At 41.9% G+C, this 21,591-nt stretch overlaps 2 protein-coding genes across 18 annotated transcripts in view; both read right to left on the reverse strand.

Moving 5' to 3' along the window:
- Positions 1-12,775, reverse strand: part of camk2b1 (calcium/calmodulin-dependent protein kinase (CaM kinase) II beta 1) — a 73,282-nt gene extending 60,507 nt beyond the window's left edge. For all 16 annotated transcript variants that reach the window (XM_031849549.1, XM_031849541.1, XM_031849548.1 and 13 more), the window contains exons 1-2: positions 12,462-12,775; positions 7,010-7,104 (exon numbers count right to left, since the gene is read on the reverse strand). In XM_031849549.1, coding sequence (XP_031705409.1) covers positions 7,010-7,104; positions 12,462-12,523 — 157 coding nt within the window. In that variant the 5' untranslated portion in view covers positions 12,524-12,775. The remainder of the gene's footprint in view (positions 1-7,009; positions 7,105-12,461) is intronic.
- A 2,930-nt stretch (positions 12,776-15,705) lies between these two features.
- Positions 15,706-21,591, reverse strand: part of LOC116384783 (protein transport protein Sec24C) — an 11,365-nt gene continuing 5,479 nt past the window's right edge. The window contains exons 10-20 of one of the 2 annotated variants that reach the window (XM_031849730.1): positions 21,444-21,540; positions 20,896-21,000; positions 20,460-20,627; positions 20,030-20,126; positions 19,782-19,930; positions 19,444-19,582; positions 18,643-18,764; positions 18,150-18,329; positions 17,644-17,841; positions 17,294-17,383; positions 15,706-16,721 (exon numbers count right to left, since the gene is read on the reverse strand). In XM_031849730.1, coding sequence (XP_031705590.1) covers positions 16,581-16,721; positions 17,294-17,383; positions 17,644-17,841; positions 18,150-18,329; positions 18,643-18,764; positions 19,444-19,582; positions 19,782-19,930; positions 20,030-20,126; positions 20,460-20,627; positions 20,896-21,000; positions 21,444-21,540 — 1,486 coding nt within the window. In that variant the 3' untranslated portion in view covers positions 15,706-16,580. The remainder of the gene's footprint in view (positions 16,722-17,293; positions 17,384-17,643; positions 17,842-18,149; positions 18,330-18,642; positions 18,765-19,443; positions 19,583-19,781; positions 19,931-20,029; positions 20,127-20,459; positions 20,628-20,895; positions 21,001-21,443; positions 21,541-21,591) is intronic. The other variant, XM_031849731.1, reaches the window with a different exon arrangement.

The following is a 21,591-nucleotide window of genomic DNA, read 5'->3' on the forward strand; positions in this document are numbered from 1 at the left end:
ATATACACATATACACATATATATATACATATATATATACACATATATATATACATATATATATACACATATATATATACATATATATATACACATATATATATACATATATACATGTATATATACATACATGTATATATATACATATATATATATATATACATATATATATATACACACATATATATATATACACATGTATATATATATATATGTATATATATACACACATATATATATATATACACATGTATATATATATATATATATATATATATATATACATATACATACATATACATATATACATACATACATACATACACACATACATATACATACATACACACACATACATATACACAGACACACACACACACACACACACACACACACAGTACATTGCAAGTCCATGATGATCATTATGGAGCGGACACGTCAGCCACTGTTTATTGCATCCACGTCTCCAAAATCTCAAAAGCCAACTCGATGAGCGACTCTTGAGCAGTTGTGAGCTCTTATCGAGAGTCGAGCTCGTGCTCGTCACAGCCTTGTGCTCGTGGGACCGCATTTGTGCATATAAAGCACAAATTCCCCCTCGCGAGGATGCTTTTCTGCTGTGCACTCGCATCACGTGCATGCGCCTATTTTTTAAAAATATATATGGATATATATGGGGGTTGAGACTTATTAAACGCCACATGCCTGTACGTAGCAGTGCACGGCGCATGAACTCAGCTGCTACAAGTAAATGTCATGCATTCAAAATCTTACCTTACGTGTTACATTATTGATGCAGTAACACATAAGATGGATTTTAATGTTGCAGCTGGCCGACAAAGAGCTGATTTCATTCATTTTTTATACTGTTGGGATGTTTAATTCACTGTATAATAATGCATTGTATTTCATTTACTCATAAATAAATGTAGTGAATTAAAAAAGTACTTTCCTGTGTAATGTAGTAGGAGTAGGAAGTAGTACTTGAGTAAATGTACTTGGTTACGTTCCACCACAGATAAATACCGTGCAGTAAGAACAAAAGGGTGCAACTGAGACAGTTGGCATTACCAGTGCTACCAGTGGAAACGTTGGTCTGCGTATGTTTCCGCTCCAGCTGAACTCACTCTGACTGGCTTAATCCCAACTATTTGCTTGTGTTGAACACTCCCAGATATGTCCTCCATCACACTACAATGCCAAATGGTGGAAAACCATGTCCTAAGCACAAGCATCGCATTTCATTCTGTCGGTGGCATCGGCTGACATTACTCCGCGATTGGCTCCGAGTAAACGCACCGGTTCATCTTCGCTTAGGCTACCAGATGGCCAGACTGGCCTTTTGTTATCTGCACGTTTGCGTGACTGAACGCTGCAGTGGAAATCATATTGCCAGATGTATTGGTACAAACTATTGATTGTTTTATTATTCATCCCTTACTTTCTTATTAAAACACTGAGTTTTAAAGTAAAGCCAATATAAAAATCAGTTTCGATAATGCTGACACAGCAATATTCTGTCATTATTAAGCCTCGCTTAAGCTTGAAATCTCGAATGGGTCATCGAGAATTTGTCTGGGGATTTACAGCTGGAGATTGACTTAAAATGAGATATACCAACCTCCTTTGTAATAAGGAAGGTTGCTATGCAGGTTATTTTTTGCCGGTTTTAACAGGCTGGCTGAAGAAATGGGAGATGAACCGACAGCCAACATGGGTAACATTTATAACGGCTGCTCTTCACAAGTGTTCTTCATAAAGAAGGCCCACGGTGTGCGAGATAACTTTGGGGTGAGGGGAGGTGTGGGAATTTAGTCAGTGATAGCAGGGGATGAATGGTTATGATAGTCTCAGGTATCATAGTCTTATTTGATGTTCCCACAGCTGTAGGTCTGAATACAGATAGGCAGCTAATCAGCTAGTCAGTCTTTGGACCTTTAAGGTTATTCTCATCTTAGTGAGAAAAAAAAAATAGGCACTTTGCTACCAGGAAACCCTGTAATCCGATGCTTCTGATGCAGCAATAATGAGAGGAGAGGGAGGAAGATGAGGACTGATCCTGAGGGGAAAACAGAGAGGAAGTGGAGATAATGGGACTAGCAAGAGGAGATAGGTTGTAGAGAAACACATAAGCACTGACTGTTCACTAACTGCTGTCCTTGGGTTATCTCATTTAGTTAAGTGTGGAGGAATCTATGTGTTTGGGGAGCAGAGAGGAGAGGAATAAATCTGGGTTAATCATCAGCGGTGAGTCTCCGGAGAGGAGGGGATGTAAAAAGACAGCCAGAAAGACCGTTATAACCATTGTTCAGAACATTCGACTCGCAACATTAGAATGACTCTTGCCAGTTGGGAAATGTTGAGCATGCACTGCGCTGTGTGTCAGGGAGGTCAGGAGGCAGCCTTCTATAGAGTGAAGCAGGGATGATGTATACCCGGTAAGTAGAGGATCAGGATCAGAAAACTCGGATCACGTTTTTTTGCCGATACCAAATGCCAATTGTTAATGATCCATATTGACCAATACAGAACTCAAAATGTAACATTATTATCAGGGAACGGCCACTAGAAAGCATTAATTCTGGTTTCTCCCGATATCATATTTTTACTAAATATCTGACGATAATGTTCGACAGTAAAACTTTATTCTACACTGTGATAGTTAAACTGTGTAATTAATCCGCAGAGAGACGTGATCCATACAGATTATGGATCAACTACGGTCCGTTACACCACTAGAGGTTAGCATCTCACTGGTTCCCTCAACAAAAAGCTAATACTTCAAAACTCATTCGAGGGGTATTCACTGACTTATTTTAAATTGTATAACTAAATCCCATTCTAAAAACCCATTGAATACGAGACAAGGGAACAGGAAGTGCAAAAATGCTGACTCATTTAAAGGTTTTAAGACTCATTCCTGCAGCACTCTGTTTCCTGTACATGTCACAGTAATGCAGAGACAGAGGGACATAGTGTCATAATGCAGCCTCTAAGTTTAAGGTGAAGCTTTACCATTGGGATGAAATATTATCGCAGTGTCAGAAAAATACATTTCAGTAGGCAAACAAGCCTCTCTCTGAGCCTGTTGAAGGTGTATTTGAGAGTCATCTTCCCATTTTAAGCTACTATATGTTGAAATCGAAGGTGAAAATCTTCGGAAAAAAAGTAGAGGTAAGTAGGGATTACAAACAAAACAGGATTTATTTACTCATAGGCGAATTGTAATTACAGCTAATGTAATTTGAATGTACAATGAGGCTGAATATTAAAAGTTGAATACGCATTTGACTGAAGCGACTACATCTGTCCTGGTTCGTTGACACCGACACAAAGCTGGCTGGCCAAAACCAGGTCAGATCACTGCTACTGCATTGCAGGTGAATCTCATACAGCGCACACACACACACACACACACACAACTACTCTCCATCATCACGATAAATGAAAAGGCCACACGGCAACCTCTGGCAACCTCTGGCAACCCCGTCAAGAGATCCCTGCCAACAAGCTCTGTGATTGGCTAGAAGCCTTGCCCAACAGACCTGTCCTACATTTCCTGTTGATGTGTGCTGGATTGGCATTGACCTTTTTTGCGGCTGCATGGAGGTGGGGTTGAGTGATTGGAAGATGTCACACAAGCACATGCGCACGCACACACGAGAGGCCTGGATGTGAGTGTTGGCATGTAACATTACGAGCAATGAACAAGAAATGATTTTCTTGTTGTAGCTGCGATAGGATTATTGATAGAGTTCACCGGGCAGTTGACCGAGTGCATCGCAGTCTCAGCTCCTCTGCCATGTCTGAATATCTGTTTGAGTGTGTGTGTGTGTGTGTGTGTGTGTGTGTGTGTGTGTGTGTGTGTGTCTCAGAGAGAGTCAGATGAGAGTCCCGTGCTAAAGGCATGTAGGCGTACAGGCGCATGGCCCTCAGCTGCCAAGTGCCTGGGGTGCCTCCTCTCGCATGACCCCTCCCTCCTCTCGGCTTCCATCTCCATCTGCCAGTCCGCAGCAAACGCTCCTCTTGATTTGCTGCAACCCTATAAGCTCTCAGACCTTACCTGGTGCCTGAGAAATAGCACAACAACAACAGCAGCAGCAACGACCTAAGCCAAATGCCAATTCTAAAGTAGAGCAGCAAGTCATCATGACGGCCATAAAACCCGGCTCCCCATGTCAGATAGGTCATGGAGCTATGAATAGGGTCTGGAGTAGAAGTAGCATGCAGCGGCTCCAACGTTGCCCTGCTGTTTCACAGAACATGGCTCATCCATTAGTGAGCAGCGCAGTCAGGTCAGACCAGTCCTCCTGTATACTGTAGACCGAATGTATTGTGGAAGCAGGGAGATTATGCTGCGCCTCGGATAAAGCAGCTTGAGTGAAACGTATAGGCCCAATGACAGCACAATTTATAGGTGAATCATTTATTCTGAGTGTATCTGTGGTGCTTTAGTTCTCATCAAGCCAATTGTTAGGATTAACCGTTAGCCTCCTGCTAATAGCAGCGGGATAATCTTGGATGGGTTTAATCTCATTAAAAGCAGCTTGCTGCACTGACATCATAGTCAAAATATGACAAGAGTCACATAACTGCTGCCAAAGACGATGGGACACAGCATTCAAATGACGTAGATTTTTTACAAATGGTTGTTTTTTTTTTATCCTGCTTAGGTTTGATGTTAAGTAAAATTCTAATAAAAGCTCTCACTGTCTTGTTTTTACCCGTGCACATAGATTCCTACACTGACAATATAATGTGACAGTGGCTCAAATACAACAAACCTAAGTCTAAACAGGTTAACTAATGGATCAATGTGGGAAGCAGAATTATCTAAACCAGCAATAACTCATTTCATGGCAACTTGGGTGCAGCAGAAAACAAGTTGTGAACACTAAATTGACATGTCGTCCCTTTTATGTTGAAATGGCAAACTTGTTGGCAAACAGTTGTTCATATACACATCCAGCTGTTACGGAGCAACTTGAGCATTCATTTGGAGTTGTGTCTCTGCGTAACTGGCAAATGTAAATCCAAAATGTTCTCTCTTTAAGCTCTATTTTTGGTCTCCACCAAATATAGAAGGAAATATCTGGTTCCAACTGTGTCTGTTGAGTCCGATGAGAGTGAACCATGTTGAAATACAATGACAAACGTGCATCACAACATAACCTAATATATTTATTAACAACACGCCGTTTCCAAGCGCCTGCTTTCTCTAGTCTAAAACTTTCAAACAACTTCGCTCGAGCACTTGGTCTCCAGCCCGTTGATCCTTGAAAACTTCCCTGTTCCATGACATATCATATCATTACAACAAACACAGCAGAATTTCATAAATGGTCCGCATGCAGCAAAACACTTTTTAACAAGAAAGTATAACCGCCACAAAAAAGGTAAAGTGACAATTTATGAGGACAAGATTATGAACAGGCATTCTAGGTTGATGCCCTCTGCTCATGCCTGTTAAAATGCTTGTTCCACCATTGGTCGCATTCGTGTGTGTTCGTGCGTGTATGTGTGTGTGTGTGTGTGTTCGTGTGTGAAGGCAGGGTAACAGTCAAGGTTCAGTACGGTGCCTTGGGGTTCGGGTTACGAGGCTGGAGGGGCAGCAGGAGATTTACACTGGGCAAGTGGTGTTGTGAGGAGCCAGCGATGGCTCTTCATGGTCATGGCATTCAGCCTTTTTTTAACTCAGCAAAACATTACATAATTACATAGTAAAACATTATATTACATACGAAGCATTTAGCGTCATCCATTTATTTCAAACGAGTGTAAAAGTGGATGGAGCTTAACTTCCTATCCCCAAATTCACAGGCAAGCACTATCAAAGAAGTCAAAGTTAAGAGCCTTTAGTGCTTTTACAAAACCCCTCTCTCCATAAAGTGAGCATTAAAGGGTAGAGCGCCACAAAATGCAACGGAGGTTAACCTTCGCTACAGGATGCTTCGGTGGTACTCAGGAGAACTAAATCTTACAGCCACATAATTTGTCTATTTGCTATAGATAATACTCCTAAATCATAACATATGACTTTGAATGACTCCTAAAGAAAGGCTTTCCATTTCGGCTGATGTTTAACGTTAACAGCTCTTCTGTGAACTAAGTTAAATAAACTACAGTAAGATGCGTGACGTTAATGTTCGACATCATGAAACACCGTCAGTCAGCATGTCCATTATATATCATGTGATTTTATTAAATCAGAGTTCTACTATGAGAAACATCACAAACGTATCAGCAGAAGTGTGAGAAGAGGGAGTTGTGAAACGTCTGATAAGTTCATTTATATTTAAAATAAACGATGCGGCAAATAAAGTCTTCAACTGTTCCCTGCTGTCGGAGGAAAACCTCTGTTAACATATTGTTAAATCCCCCCCCCCACGAATGTCTTGTTTGACCAATACTCTCGTTTGTTAGTCCTTTAAAAAAAAAAAAAAAAAAAAGTCGTTATTGTTCAAAGATCTAAGACCTGAAGTGACAATGCAAACAAGATCGGCCTTGGCACGCACAGGCTTGTCCGCATTTGACACGATGGTGGAAAACTACTTACACACAAATAAGTCCAATTAGGCCAAGCTAATGGGAATGGGTGGGTGGACAAGGATTTTAACTCTGTGTCACCCATGAGTCCCCTGGGGGCCCATTTCAAATGGTACATAACACAGAATTAAAACCAGTTGCGTATAACTGAGAAACAGGGCACGGTGAAAGTCCAGGAAACAGTCCCACTGTTGGGCCACGGCAGTACAACACGAGCTACGTTTCTACTTTTCTGTCACAAGCTTCTGTAACCGTTCCATTGTCCTCCTGTTCTCATGCACGCTGTCCTACGCATCACCATCTGAGAGGGCAATTACTGTTAGATATCACTTATATAACCGTCTACACTGTAGGTGTTTGAAACACAACTTTACGAAACCACTATGGTCCCAGCTGCAGTATATGATGTGTTATGAAAGTTGCAAACACGTGATGAACAATCCTGAAATATGGGTGTGCTTACCTCTCGCAGATAACTTTTTGGTGTTGATTATTTTGGCGGCATTCTCCTGTCCTGTACACAGCTTAACACATCTGCGCACCACTGAAAAGGCTCCCCTGTAAAAAAACAACAACACAGAAACAAAATAAACATTTACTAAACTTTGATGCATTGCTATCAGTTGAAATATGATATCTGTGCTTCTCTAATTGCATTACAAATCATCTTTTAATGGAAAGGTATCATCGGCACACCTGCAAGTTCTTAATGAGTGACAAAGAGAGTGGTGGGGGGGCCGCAGCTCAACTTAATGACTGTGGCTAAGCTTTTTGCGGACAACTTTTTCTGCACAGCAGGCATTTTTTTTTCCAGGCCCAACGCTGATTAGACTCGATGTCACTTGCTCGCGTTAACTGCGGCTAGCTACATTAAAAGACGACGGAGTCTGGATTTGTCTGCTTAATAAGCTCCCAAGAGCTTCCCCAGGCACAGTCAGCAAATTCCAAATAACATGCACACATGTGGCACGTGTGTGTGTGTGTGTGTGTGTGTGTGTGTGTGTGAGAGAGAGAGAGAGAGAGAGAGCTAAAACGGGCTCTTAAACACAAAACCAGCATTAGTCTTTGGTTCACCCAGATAAGCCTGGCATGGTGCACAAACACTTGCATCAGGCAATTTTCACCATTGCTGCTATGTGGCACCACAGAATGCGATTTAACATTTGAATTGAAATGTGACTGAAAACACTGAATATCTGGATGCATTTGTACATAAGAAACACATTTAAGCAGCCTCAACACAAACGGCAAACTATTCTATTCTCATTTATAAAACGATGCGTAGAATTGACACTAAATGTTGGCTTGAGGACAAATGAGGAGATGTGCATGCGAATCCGACTCGCATCCCGCCCTCTACACGCCCACATATAACCGCGTAAAGCGCCTCGTGAATGATTATGCACAGAAATGAGCCCGCTGATCAATGTGTTTTCAGCGGGGAGTCACGGCAATCACACTGATTGCTTCCAAAATGATCGTGACAATCATTGGCATCCCCCAACCCTGGGATATCATTTGAAAATGGAAGTTTGAAAGGTGAATGCAATTGATTGATTTAAATATTTATCACGTTTTCTTATGGTAATCTTGGAATGCATTGTGATTAGGATTCAAAATGAGGATATTGAGGGTAACGAGAGCAGTCGTGGGCTTTGCTAATCAACACTATATATATATATATATATATACATATATACATACATAGTATATATGTGCAGGTGGGGAGACTAGAGAAGGCAGAGTGTGTGTCCGCCGCTTTATAGGCCATAAATAAATGACGTTGTGTTCACTGCAGCAATTTGGACACACAAAAACTATACGACAACGAAAATATATGTACAGTATCAGAAGATATTATTAAAAACTACTGACGCTGTGTTCTTGAATTATTTATTGCTATTTGATTTGATCTTAGATTTCTACATCCGTTGATCATTCCAACAGCAGACGAGTGTCGGTAGTCCGGCCCTCTGCTCTGCGCTCCGGGGGAGGAGAGAATGATGGCGAGACAGCGCTGATGAAATATTGAGCGGAATTTGTTTCTGCCACCCGTCTCATTATTGCCACTGTTTACAGCGAAAGGCTGACTGGTGCCACTGGTCTGCCTCCACACTGAGGCAGTTACAGAACAACCAACAAGGTCAGGGTCAAAAGGTGAGAGTTGTGAGACCAGCTGACCTGAGAGTGAGTTGAGCGGACGCTGGAGTAAAATGTCTACGTGGAGGCACGAAACAAACAGGTATTTCTATACTGTTTCAGCACCTGATGAAAACAACAACCGGCTGTGTTTGAAATGCCCCGTCTCAGGGTCTGGACCGGTCTGGTCTGGTCTGGTCTGGATTAAGTGTCGTGGTGGAGAATCAACGCGCTTACAGAATGCTCTACAGCGACCAGGTGCGCTGTGGCGAAACATGACCCAAAAGCAAGAAACTCACTGACACACAGGTGTGTTTAAGACACCAGCCACACACACACACACACACACAAACAAATTACTGACACCAAACTCCACAGCTGTGCCTGGAAAGTTCACACTCTGTGAGGTAAGTAGCCATCGTCAGGGCTAAATATGCACACACACACACACACACACACACACACAGACACACACAGACACACACACACACACACACAGTTGAATAGGGTAACAGGTCATGAATCTTAGCTTTTCAAAGTCTGGCTGGACACCCACTAAAGTGCACATGAGGGATTGAAACTGACCTCAAATCATTTTTGAACAAAACTGGTGCCTTCAGCAGCCGAGGGGTTTTGTAACGGGATAACTCTGACCTTCTGGTGTGCGGTTGCAGTCTCACAAGCTGCCCGCGGTGGGGAAGACTTACGGACTGTATGATCAGGGTTTGTAAATCTACACTCAAAAGCTCAAAAGTCTAACTGACATGAAACAAGATACTCAAAAACAAAGAAAACGGTGGACTTCATGAGCTCTACTTGCTGTTACAAAAATGTCCTTTTAGCAGCTGCGTGTGAGAGAAGGACATTTCTCTGAGATGTGGGTTTGTTGCTTTCAATGAGTAACTGGAAGCAACATTCAAGGCTGTGTGACTGTTCATGATGTTGTGAAAATCCTCCATAGTTTACAGTCTGTGCTGGAATGAATTGTGAAGAATTCATCTCATTAATGCGGTGTCCTTTAATTAATTAATTAAAAGATACTGATATCTTTGATTATTAACTTCATAATACGAATGTGAAACCTTAATGGTGAAACATAACATATGGAGGACATACTAAACATACTAAAAGGCACAAAGCTTAAGTGTCACAAGCTCTGCTGAGAAAGTGACACCATTAGAGAGTGAGCGCGCAACAATTAGCTCTCCTCAGATGTTGGATTAGCGTTACCATGAGGACACCAAGCCTTCCACACCTGCGCGCGTTCCTTCGAGCTTTATGTGACTGTGTGAATAATACGATTGGCCTGTGAGAGGTATTTTTGCAGTGTGGGGCAAACAGATTAGTCCCCCCCCCTCTCTCGCATGGAGATTCAAAAAGCCGCTTTTGACTGCATTGTGTGGAAGCGAAGATTTATCTGAACAAAGCCAGGCCTTCACATTGGATCTGTGGCATCTGGCTGCCTACTCTTTGTTGATTGGTCGACTAATTGGTCGTTCTTTTGGTCTTATTAGTCCACTAATAACAGTAACTTCATGCTGAATGACGTATTTCCAAGAAAGGTATGAGCACATCTCTGGTAAACAGGGGATTTAAAGAGGTGCTTTTGTGTGACTCTTTGTGGAGAAACTCATTGAAACTAATCAACGAGTCGACAAAATCTAAGCTACGCTTTGTTTATAGTCGCGCTTTGCACCGAGCCTCCGAGCATGAACGGAGGCGTTTGTACTCAACGCGCTGTTTGTTGCATTATTCTCCAAACAAAATGAAGTATGGAAAATCAAAAAGACAACGAGTGTAACCCGTAGACTGAAGGTGTAACCGGCATAATGCTGAGGAGGGATTGTAATTATCTGTAAACTCATATCTCATATTCATAGACTACGTTATTGCCTTTGTACAAGCCCTGTAAAGAAACAAGTCAAGTATTGAATGCATTATTAATAAACAAAGGTTTAATATCCTGTAAACTATTTGATTTGGCTGCAAAATATTTACTCAAATGTAGCATCTAAAAACATATTGGCCTTCTTTGTATAATCCCTAGACATGAAAATATTGCAATTATTATTATTATTATTATAGCAATCAGTTTAGCAGACAACTGACCGTTCATGGTGGACCACAGCCCAATCTGTCATACTGGGCTTTCATATATCTAGTTAAAGGAATGCGTCACCAAAAAGGTACGTTTAGTATCAAACATTCGCCTCCTGTATGACAGCTCTAGCACGCAATTAAAGAGCATCTGGAGCCAGGACAGTGAACTCAAATGGCCCCCTCTCATGACAAAGAGAACCTCTGTATAATCCTTCCAATGATTTTCTGCTTAACAAAGAGTTTTGTTTGTTTTCACAGCGATATAATAATAGATGTTAGACCTGTTTAACATTCTAACATGAGCTCTACGCAGCTTATAATAAATAACTAAAACTACTAATGCTTTACATTTTGCATTTTTACATTTACTTATAGTTTACGAGAGTAACTTCAACTTCTGGTTGAAATTATTTTTCGGGACATTTCCGGGCAGGTGAAGACAGAAGTTAGTCTGGAGTTTTGCCGTCAATCGTAGTTCTTCGAAAGAAAATCGGAATTGGCAGAAATTTTGAATCAGCAAGTCAGACTTTAAAAAATAAAAAACATATGATATCACTGTAATCATCCTAAACATTTGAACTTTCAAGCAGCATTCCTGAAACACGACAGTATTAATATAATGTAATATGTTTATCATACTTAATATAAGTAATCTCCTACGGCGCTACACCAGTGTGGTATTCAAGCAGATGTTTGATGACAATAATGATAATGCAATTTAACAAATATTAATAGTCATAATATCTTCTTTTATGTATATGTTGCTGGAATATTTGCACAGTCCTTTACATTATGAGCGACATGGTTGTCGGTTCGGAGACATTTCTGTCTGTTTCAGGTCATTGGTTAATCTCCAACAAATACATGTGCAGTTATTATATCTTCATGATAGATGAGAGTTGTTTTTGTGTCTTTGGCTGGTGCCAGTGCAGAAAGTCATATCTTGTGTTATCTGCCACCACAATGTTGCAAAAGAGGCCGCTGAGGAAGCGAGAGCTCTTCACGCCTTCACATAACGTTCATAGCTGTAAGAAGTACTTGTGTTAAATACAACGCGTGTACATCTAGATGTGATTCATTCCGACTTCAAAGATACAGTGAACAGCAAACAACAGGTCAAAGGTCAAACAGATGGCTCATGAATTATTCTGGAAGATATCTGATCATTCCACTCAGAAACAGCAATATGTGCAACCAGAAAAGACAGCACGTGCACGCGCATTCACTGTATTCATCACATGTGTAAACATATATAAAACATGTACTTTTTATAAACTGCATAACTTTTCATCCGCGCTTCAACACACACACACACACACACACACACACACACACGCGCGCGCGCATATTGTTGCATATATTATATCGCGTCATGCACATATTGTCAACATTGTTGCAATTTACGGCAGTTTTGTTTTGTGACCATCTCGCAACGCACGTGACAATATATTATGAGAAGAGCAAACATCTGTTAGAGAGAGAGAGACATTTACTTAAAGAGAGAGAGAGAGTATTTTGAGAGCTGTCACCCCAAAAAAGCGCGCGCGCACACACACACACACACACACAGCACTGCTGGCCTGCACAGTCGCGCGACTCTAACCTTCCTCATCCAAACCAAACAAGCGTGCACGAAAACAACAAACCCCCAAACACTAAACACGAGTGGAACTCACTTCCCCAGCTCCTCGTACAGCTGATACTCGTCTGTGAATCGCGTACAGGTTGTCGTGGCCATGTCTCTCCTCTTGGTCTCTCGCTTCTTTTACTTCTGTCAGCTCCGGAAAAACAAAAAAACAAACAACTGCGGTTAGTTTGCGCTTGCAAAAAAAACAATACGGGTCCACTCAGCAGCGAGACGGCCGTAGGAGAGCGGTGCAATGCCTTATAGGAGGCGCAGAGTGGAAGAGGGGGGTTTGAGACTGAAAGACGAGGCGACCAGGGTTTGGTGTCTCTCTCTCTCTCTCTCTCTCTCTCTCTCTCTCTCCTATCTGACAGCTACCGCGTTTATAGCGACCCGTAATCAAGCCAGCTGGATGGAGTGAATCGACTTCCTGCTAGAATTTCCAGAATAAAACTTAGCTTCGATAATAAAAAAAAAACATAATTGTAATAATAAAGAATGCCATTTTTGTATTTTATTTTAATAAAAGCTGTCTTCGTATGTTGTGGAATTATTTTTTTTTATAAATATTTAATTTAAATTGTCTTTTCTTTTGTTGTTTGTAATGTATTGATATTGTCAATACATCTTGTCAATAATATTTGACATAGTCATATCTTATGCATATTCATTGTATGCTCCTGCACTGTTATGTTTGTTTAAACATAACAGTACCATTGTTTAAATTGTTTAAATTGTGCAAAATCAATAAACTAAACTAAACTAAACTAAATGGAGCCCTGCACAGTTTAACGTCACCTATGCTACGGAGTTAGCTCGTTAGCAACGCTATAATTAAATAATACATACTATTTATTGAAGATGTAGATTTTCCGGGGGTTCTTCTGCCCCCTTGTGGTTGAAAAGCAGTAATGCAGATAAAGTGGCCTGACCGTTTTAGCAAGCTGCTTTCTCTTAGCCTTATACTTAATACTTAATACTTAATAACTCAGTGAAGTTATATAAAATCTATTGCTTTACATATAAGATTTAGAAAACAAATAAAATGCTTTTTTAAATGTACTTATTTCTATTTATCCATGTAGCTTCATAATGATCACTGATTATTATTGTTTACCCACCATTTCTGACCCAGAACGTGTGCGGGACAAAATTGCCGTTTACTTTGAAGGCAAAAATCAATCATTTTCCGGTTTTGTGCTGATAAATCTGTCTAGCTTGACATAATACAGCAGCTTCACCAATGAGAGGCGGTGGAGGAGTCGCTCTCTGTCGCCCTCTGGTGGCCAACGTGCGCAATGGCAAAGCGCGGCACTGTAATCGAACACACCTCCTCCCGCCTGCACCGTGCGTATTTCCAAATAGGGGCAAATATGAGAGAGCTGGTTTTGTGCCTTCAAAACATGCCGCCATGTGAGTTGAAAATGCACGTGTCAAACTGAACGATGTGACGTGCTTTCACGGTTTAATCCACGAAACGTCACAGAAATATTTATATTAAGCCTGAAATTAATTTTTAGAAAGACATAATTCAGACATCACAGGAAGATTAGGTGTGTTATGCTGTGGAGATAGCTCTGCAGATAAAGTAACATGCCTTTATAAACATTCAGGAGAAATAAGTCACTATAGCAATATTATGGTAATATATATTTCTTTAAATGCTGAACTCATCATTTGGGGGGCTTGTTAACTGGCCTCCAACCAAACTCTATTCAAAATCTTGTCAATTTTAACAAAAAAGAACGAGTTAATTTCCCCTTTCTGTCGTTTCACTGCTCACATTTTTGTTTAAATGTTCCCCTACTCTACACTTCTTTGGTATGTAGTGTAGCTACAGCCCAGAGTACATCATCTTGATCTGAGAAAAATAAAAATAAAATCTCTCAAACACGGAGTGCTCGCAGTTTAACTTCTGCTCCAGCAGTCCACATCCCCTCAGTCAGTGGGATCCCACCAGAATCTAACTGGACTGCAGCCAAAATGCTCGAGGATACAGATTCACCGCAGCAGGACGGCCTACTCGCGTAGCCAGTGGTGAGCAGACTAGTGGAAGCAAACTATGTGATGCTGGATTCAAGAACTGGACAAAGAGCATCATGTGACCTCCACTTCATTACTGAGGCCTCAGTAGAAACTGATCATATTTTTAAATGTCTTCTTAGTTATCAATACTAAGAATTTGGGAAGATAAGAAGGTGACTAAACGCTCTGTGATCAGGGTTTTAAGTCAAAGGAGTAAAAATGTAAAAAATAAACTGTAATGCAATTTGAGATGATTTATTTTAATCCACTTAATTATCCCAGAAATAAACTATAAATAAACTGTTGAATTGACTCATCTGACTTCCATTATCCGATGAACAAAACTGGAACAAATCAAATATTAGCATCGGTTCTCTATTTACAAGAACACTCGTTGACATTTCAGGTGTTTTTCATGCATCAAAATTAAAGGTTTGTTCCTCCCCTGCACCATAAACCATCCCAACCACACATGTCCATCTAATACCAACTGGTCTGAAGACTGTCAGGTGTTTTTTTTAGTTTGTCAGTTTGTCAGTCAGTCCATCACTTTGGGCCAGATTGAAGTAACACCTATACTACATTCATGGTTCCCACAGGATGAACCCAAATGACTTTGGTGATTCCCTGGCTTCACCATGAGGTCCACACATGTGGTTTTAAGTGAGCGGATGGATTGCTGTGTAGACCCTTTAAGTGTTCCCTTAACGTTTGCTCAGTAGAGCTTTGGAGTGTCATCAGCCTCAGCCTGCTGCTGTTGTTGCATCACTGCTCTGCTTAAAGCCAGCGGGGCTCGACACTGCAAGCATTATGCCGGAGAAAATGTGTGAGTTTGACAAATTATTCGGTGGCTCTGGTGGAGAGAAAATAGCTCCAACGTGAAACTGCTCACAACGAGTTCTGTGGATTATCTTGAGTCACCGGGTCGTGGTATCTGGATAGAGATGTTTCTTTGAGCACCACAAGCAGAGCGCCATCTCGTCCCAATATATTGGAGAGAAGGCCGACATCTCCAAAACTGGGCAACTCGCACCAAAACAATCTAGACTGATAAAAAAGCACTCCAGGTAATAGAAAGACCATCTGTTCTTGATTCTAGGATGACCTGTTGCTTCAAGCGACAGTCAGCGTGGGCTGAAAATTCAAGCGTTGCCACTTGACGTTAATTCCGCAGATAACTCTGAGGCAGGTTGAAATAAAACTGTTATCTGTTTGTGTGCTCCCTCAACTTGTTACTCGTTCAAACTTTTATTCATATAATACAGCTTCTGTATGAACGTCCACTTTGTAGTTTTGTATCAGGACCATCAGCGTTTGGATCAAGTGGCTCCTGAAAAATAAGGCGAGTCAGATACATATTTAATCCCCAAACCCCAAACCTATAGTTTGTTTTTAGTGCTAATAAGCGTGCTAACACGCTAAACTAAGACGTGTTAGCATTTAGCTCAAAGCACTACTGTGCTTAAATATGCTGTGCGTTCCAATACCCATGCCATCATACTAGTATGCCAGAAAAAGATTTAGTATGTGTGACAAAAATACCAGGACGTTCTACTACACCCGGTAGCATTTTGCAGTATGTATGTAAGCCGGCATGCCACTTAGGCTATTCCGACCCACAATCCTTTGCTCAGCAGAAACATGAGGAAGAGAGTCAAAGTCCAAGCAAGGTGCAATGTTATGAGGAAGTAGTACGTCCCAAATGAATGCATACTGCATGCAGACAGTACAGTACAGGCAGCTGCAGTACGTACGAAAAGTAAAAAATCTCCTCAACTGAAGCACGCTGGAAGAAACCCCAATCAAGGTTCAATTAAAGCCTTTATAGATTAGTTTATTTATGGATTATTCACACACAAAACACACTGTGGGCATCTCACACACACACACACACACACACACACACACACACACACACACACACACACACACAGTCTCTCAGACAGGAATAAATTAAACATCATCAACACATTTTATAGAACAGCTCAGATCACAGTCAACACGTCACACAAATATCTTTTAAAAATGTCTTCATGCACCGCCTGGGTTTCGCTGACAACAGGCCTTTTGATATTTCCACATCATAAGAATGTCTCGGAGTACTTTTGTTCGCGCCGTCCCGTGGGCTGAAAATGTGTGCGTGAAGTCACTGCAGAAGCCGGACAGAGTTGACGTGGAGATGGTAGAGGAAGTCCGCATAGGACGCCCCTCCGTTGGGACTCTTGTCCTCCACCAGGTGGCGCTGCAGGGCCTCCTCGCCGGCGTCGCCCTGCTTCACCACCCACAGCTGAGACAGAAACACAGACATGATGCAATTTTTGACATGTTAAAACACAAGGAAAAAAATATTATTTAAGGAATATTCTCATGGATAACTTCATCTGCAAAAGTAAAAGTATAATAAATGTACATTGTATTTGTGTCTCTTTCTTTGTTTTGTAACATAACACCAAGTGGAAGACATGACTAGAGCATAGAAAACATGGCATAGCAGCTGGTAAACACAGGTGTAATTGATGAAATGAATCATGGCCTTGTTCTATTTAGTGTGTGTGACAGCCACTCCAGTGAGCCAGCGTGCACAATAGCAGGGCCCTGGCCCACCTAAATGGAACAGGGCCATAGTGTTATTATCTACACCTGTGTTTACCCTGCTATCACAAGTCACAATGGCTGCTGCCAAAAGGGCCCATTGTTTGCTTTTCCAGTTCCCCAGCTGGCAGCTCAAACTGACACGACATGAACGCATCATAGCGAGAAGCGCCGGGCTGTGCAGCGGAGGAGATGCTGATCAGCTTCACATATTGAGACGGCATCCGTGTGATTTCAGGTCGCAGGCGTTGGCGCTCAGCAGCTCACCTTGCGGGCACACGGCGCCTGGGAGTTGAGTGTGTTGATGAGGGATCGGACACTGATGGACAGGAGGTTTTCAAGAAGTGGCAGCTTGGTCTGAAGAAACACAAAACAGCAGAAATGGACATTAAACCTGTCAGAAAAAAAACGTCTGCGTCTTTAGAGCCTTTCAGGTTCAATAGGTTTTTTTTATTATTACGTAATTGTTTAAACCTTTACGGGAAAGCGGATGCAGACAATTAGAAGCCTTTTTTTCCACAATTTCCATGAATTACAATTCATGTGATTTCCGTTGGGCATTTTATTTGTTACCGTATCAGCGCTTGCGTACTGTACGCCTACATCTGATCTCTTACCTCTCCGGAGGGCAGGGAGGAGAAGCAGCTGGCGTTGAAGAGCTCCACCAGGGTGCATGCTGGGACTTGGGTGCCCACCCAGAGCAGCAGGGTGAGGGGTGCATGCACCAAATACAGAGATCCGGGCTCCAGGCTGGCAGCACAGCAGCGCAGTGCCTCCTCTGGGTTTGGAGAGCAGGAGCTGTCCACTGAGAGCGGCTGCAGGTGACAAGTGAGTGGAAATGAACTGAAGTGTGTGTCAAAGCTACGAAGGCTGAAACAAAGAGAGCCAGTTGCTATGTCAACGTGAAAGTCACTCTTACTGAAATTGCCACAATTTGGACAGTGGAAATTAAGGTCACATGTCGACACTAATGCAGTGCTTTAGAAACTTTGTTTTGCCATAAAAAAAAGATAACCTTTCTGTTACTGAAATGTATTTTTAAGACGGAAGGAAAGTCCTTTTTAAATCAGCCACACGTTGACTGCACGCCACAGCATCGATCCCTGGTGTTGCTGGTACTGACCAGCGGCAGCAGCAGAGGGTAGAAGTGTGTGGAGGTGCTGCAGGTGTCCATGCTGAGCACCTGGCAGCGCTGCTGCAGCCGCTGGTGGATGGAGCTCCGCAGCCCCGGCAGCAGCACCTCGCTCTTCCTCAGGCTGTTGATGTAAACAGGGAGTGCTCGCAGGTACTGAGGGAGGACCAGCTACAGGACACACACACACACACACACACACACACACACACACACACACACACAGCACATGTTATCAAAAATAAACCAATGTAAAGATAGAGGGATATAACAAGAGAAAGATAAGGCTGGTTTGTAAAGTAAAGTTTGTAAAAAAGAATAGAGGTATAGTAGGCAAGAAAAGAAAGGATTAAAGTAAAGACTGGAATTTAGATTGTTCTCTACAATAACACTTCAGACATTTACAACAGTAGAGCCTCGTGTTTTTAAGAGTACAAAGAACCATTTGAAAGGGTGAAGTGTATTTCATGTGTCTGAACCTCACCTGTCCAGCAGACACGGAGGCCGAGCAGCAGTGTTTGCGGTATGACGCCAACGCTTCCGTTACCTCCGTCTGCAGCTCCTCCCTCAGCTCCTGTAGAGGGCGCTCCAACACTGAACAGTAGACTAGACGGGAACACAAAAAACACACATTAATGTCGTCTTATGTGACATTTTAAGGCTGTAACACAAACTATACCATAACTAAGAAGGCAGTGTCTATTGGATTTGAATATCATAATATATATAATATATTACACAGTACATACGTTGCATTCCACGTTATATTTGCAGTTCAGATTTAGAGGCGAATCTACTGTTTTATGACCCAAAACAGTCACTTTAGATTGTGAAAGATCTCATGTTTATGGAAAATAAACTGGTCTTCATGAACAACAATATCTCAGGTATGAGGGAATCTATAAATCAGATTGATCATGGTCTCATTTGTTTACAAATTGCATAATTAATGCATCAATATTAATTGGACATTGACAAACGTTGTCAAAAAGTCACTTCAATGACATAATATTGATACTTTTGCAAACTTGAGCACTTAATGTACTAAAGTAAACAACAGACTAGTCTCTGATAACATTACAGAGTACGATGGAGATTATTACAGTCACATTCTCATGAAGTCTATTCATTTCCAAGCATTTGTGGTATTTTTCCCAAATTGGATAAAAAATGTCATATAAATCAAATAGATATTTCCAACAACTGCTGCTGATGTTAATCAGCATCGCATTCTTTGTGGTGTAATGTCTCAATAAGGCACTAATCTACAGTAAAAGTTCCTCACTTTTTTTGCAGTAGAAGGTGAGTAATGTTTGGGCCTGGTACTGCCGGAAAGTGTCCTGCAGGTGACGAGAGCATCGCAGGGTCAGAGTGTGAACCCTGGTCCTCCTGTCTCCTGTCTGGGTGCTGTAGGACAATACGGTCTGACAAACAGGAGGGAGAGAGGTGGATTGTGGTTTTAAAGGGACAGTGTGCTCTGTAGTCAAACCGAATGCCGTCTGAGTTACTTTTTCGACGATTAAATTAAATCCCAACTAACAGAAGGATTCAAATGACAGAAAGACAGTAAAAGTGACTGGCCTGGAGATTCAAACACATCCCCGCTCATGAACAGGACCCCACCTGTATGGCGACGCCTTGCGTCTCGTCCAGAGCTCTGGTGTGTGCGAGCTCCATCGCCAGCGTTGTCCTCCGATCAAGGGTCGCCATGATGACCCGGCTGGGGCTGGGCCCGGGGAGGAACAGTCCATAACAGCCGGACACACGCATATCTGGTGAGGACAGGATAGTGTATTGCATGCTTGGTATTTTATAAAGGACACCTCCGTCTGCGTAATCACACTTTAACAGAGAAAAAGGAAAAATCTCACCTTTGCTGACATAGATCCTGAGCTCAGCCTTGTAGCCTGTGTCCGTCTCTACAACTCTCTTTAGATCAGTGCTGAAACGCTCTCTGTCCAATTCTCCCTGCAGTGGGAACACAATCTACAATGGGACCTCCAACTCATCTGTATGTGTGTTCCAAACAATCATTTCACCAAAATACAGCTTAAAAACACCACTTTTGGTTTTAGGTAAATGGTATTCTCCCTTTGTGCTAAGCTAATTGGCTGCTAGCTGTAGCCTTGAATTTATCAGACAAAAATAAAAGTGGCATCAATCTTTCCATCTCTTGGCAAGAAAGTGATTTCCCACAATGTCAAACTGTTCCTTTCAACGAAATACCACAACAGATTTCTTCTTCATGTAGTTGATTTTGTGCCATTTCCAGTGCTACGATGGGAGGAGCTGCCGGTATACCTGGAGGTGGCTGTAGGTGTACAGAGCTCCACCTGTTAGATATGGAATGTGCCCCGGCCAAGCCCCGCCCACGTCTTGCTGGGAGAGGACGAACAGGTGGACGCCGCAGCCCTGACTGACGCACTCCTTGGCCAATGAGATGGCTAGCTCGGACGGCTGAAAGATGGACTGAAAAAAAAGAAAAGAAAATGAATGCAACCATACAATCGTGAAACTCTCTTCATACTTGTACTGAATGCTGCTTTATCCTCTCACCTGCACAAGATGGTGAACTACAGACCAGCACCCACTGGAATTTCTAAGAGTTTACCACAGTGACACTTGCAAACTCTGGCAGAAGGATGTCACACTTGTGTAAAATATGCCCCTAATTAATTACCTGGAGACTGAGAGGTGCGTGAGTATTTGGTGTACAGAGTGTGTGAGTGTTACTTACCTTTGGTTTGTTGGAGCCGAAGAACCCTGAGGACGAGTTTGTGAGTCCCTTCTCTATCAGAGGGGCGGTATGGAAGATCAGCAGCTTGCCAGGACAACTCAGGGCCTAAAATAAAGAAATAAATCATATCGACAATGGTGGTGTAAATAAAGAATCTGGCGTGGTGGGTGGGGCTTAACAATAAACAGTGCAATAGACATCATTTAAGAATGAAAAAATATGAAAAACCTACAATAAAATAAGATAAACAAACTAATTAAAAGTTTAAAAACGTTTGTTACTGCAGATGGGAAGTAGCTAAGTTAGCTAAGTAAATGTTTTTTTGCAAATGGTCCCTGGCATAAATTGAATAAAATATTATGCAGAGTAATAACGGTGGAATACTGCCAAAAAAAGCAATATGTTAAAAATGACATTGTAACAGTCATTGATTATAATAAAGCTTGCAATGTAATCGTTATCCGTTCATGTGCAGCCACAATAAATTCAGGAGAAACTTCCAGTATAACTGAAGAAAGTCCATGAAAGTCTGAGCAGTGATTACCGACCTGCAGCACGGCGAGCCCCGCTTTGACAGGCAGCTCCATGGGAACTCCGCTCGAGTCGTCACACTCTGGACTAAACTGAGGAATAAGCTGCAACACACTACACACACACACACACACACACACACACACACACACACACACACACACA

Source organism: Anarrhichthys ocellatus, unplaced genomic scaffold (assembly GCF_004355925.1).
Source record: "Anarrhichthys ocellatus isolate YVR2014 unplaced genomic scaffold, GSC_Weel_1.0 scaffold9, whole genome shotgun sequence".
Classification (NCBI taxonomy): domain Eukaryota; kingdom Metazoa; phylum Chordata; class Actinopteri; order Perciformes; family Anarhichadidae; genus Anarrhichthys; species Anarrhichthys ocellatus.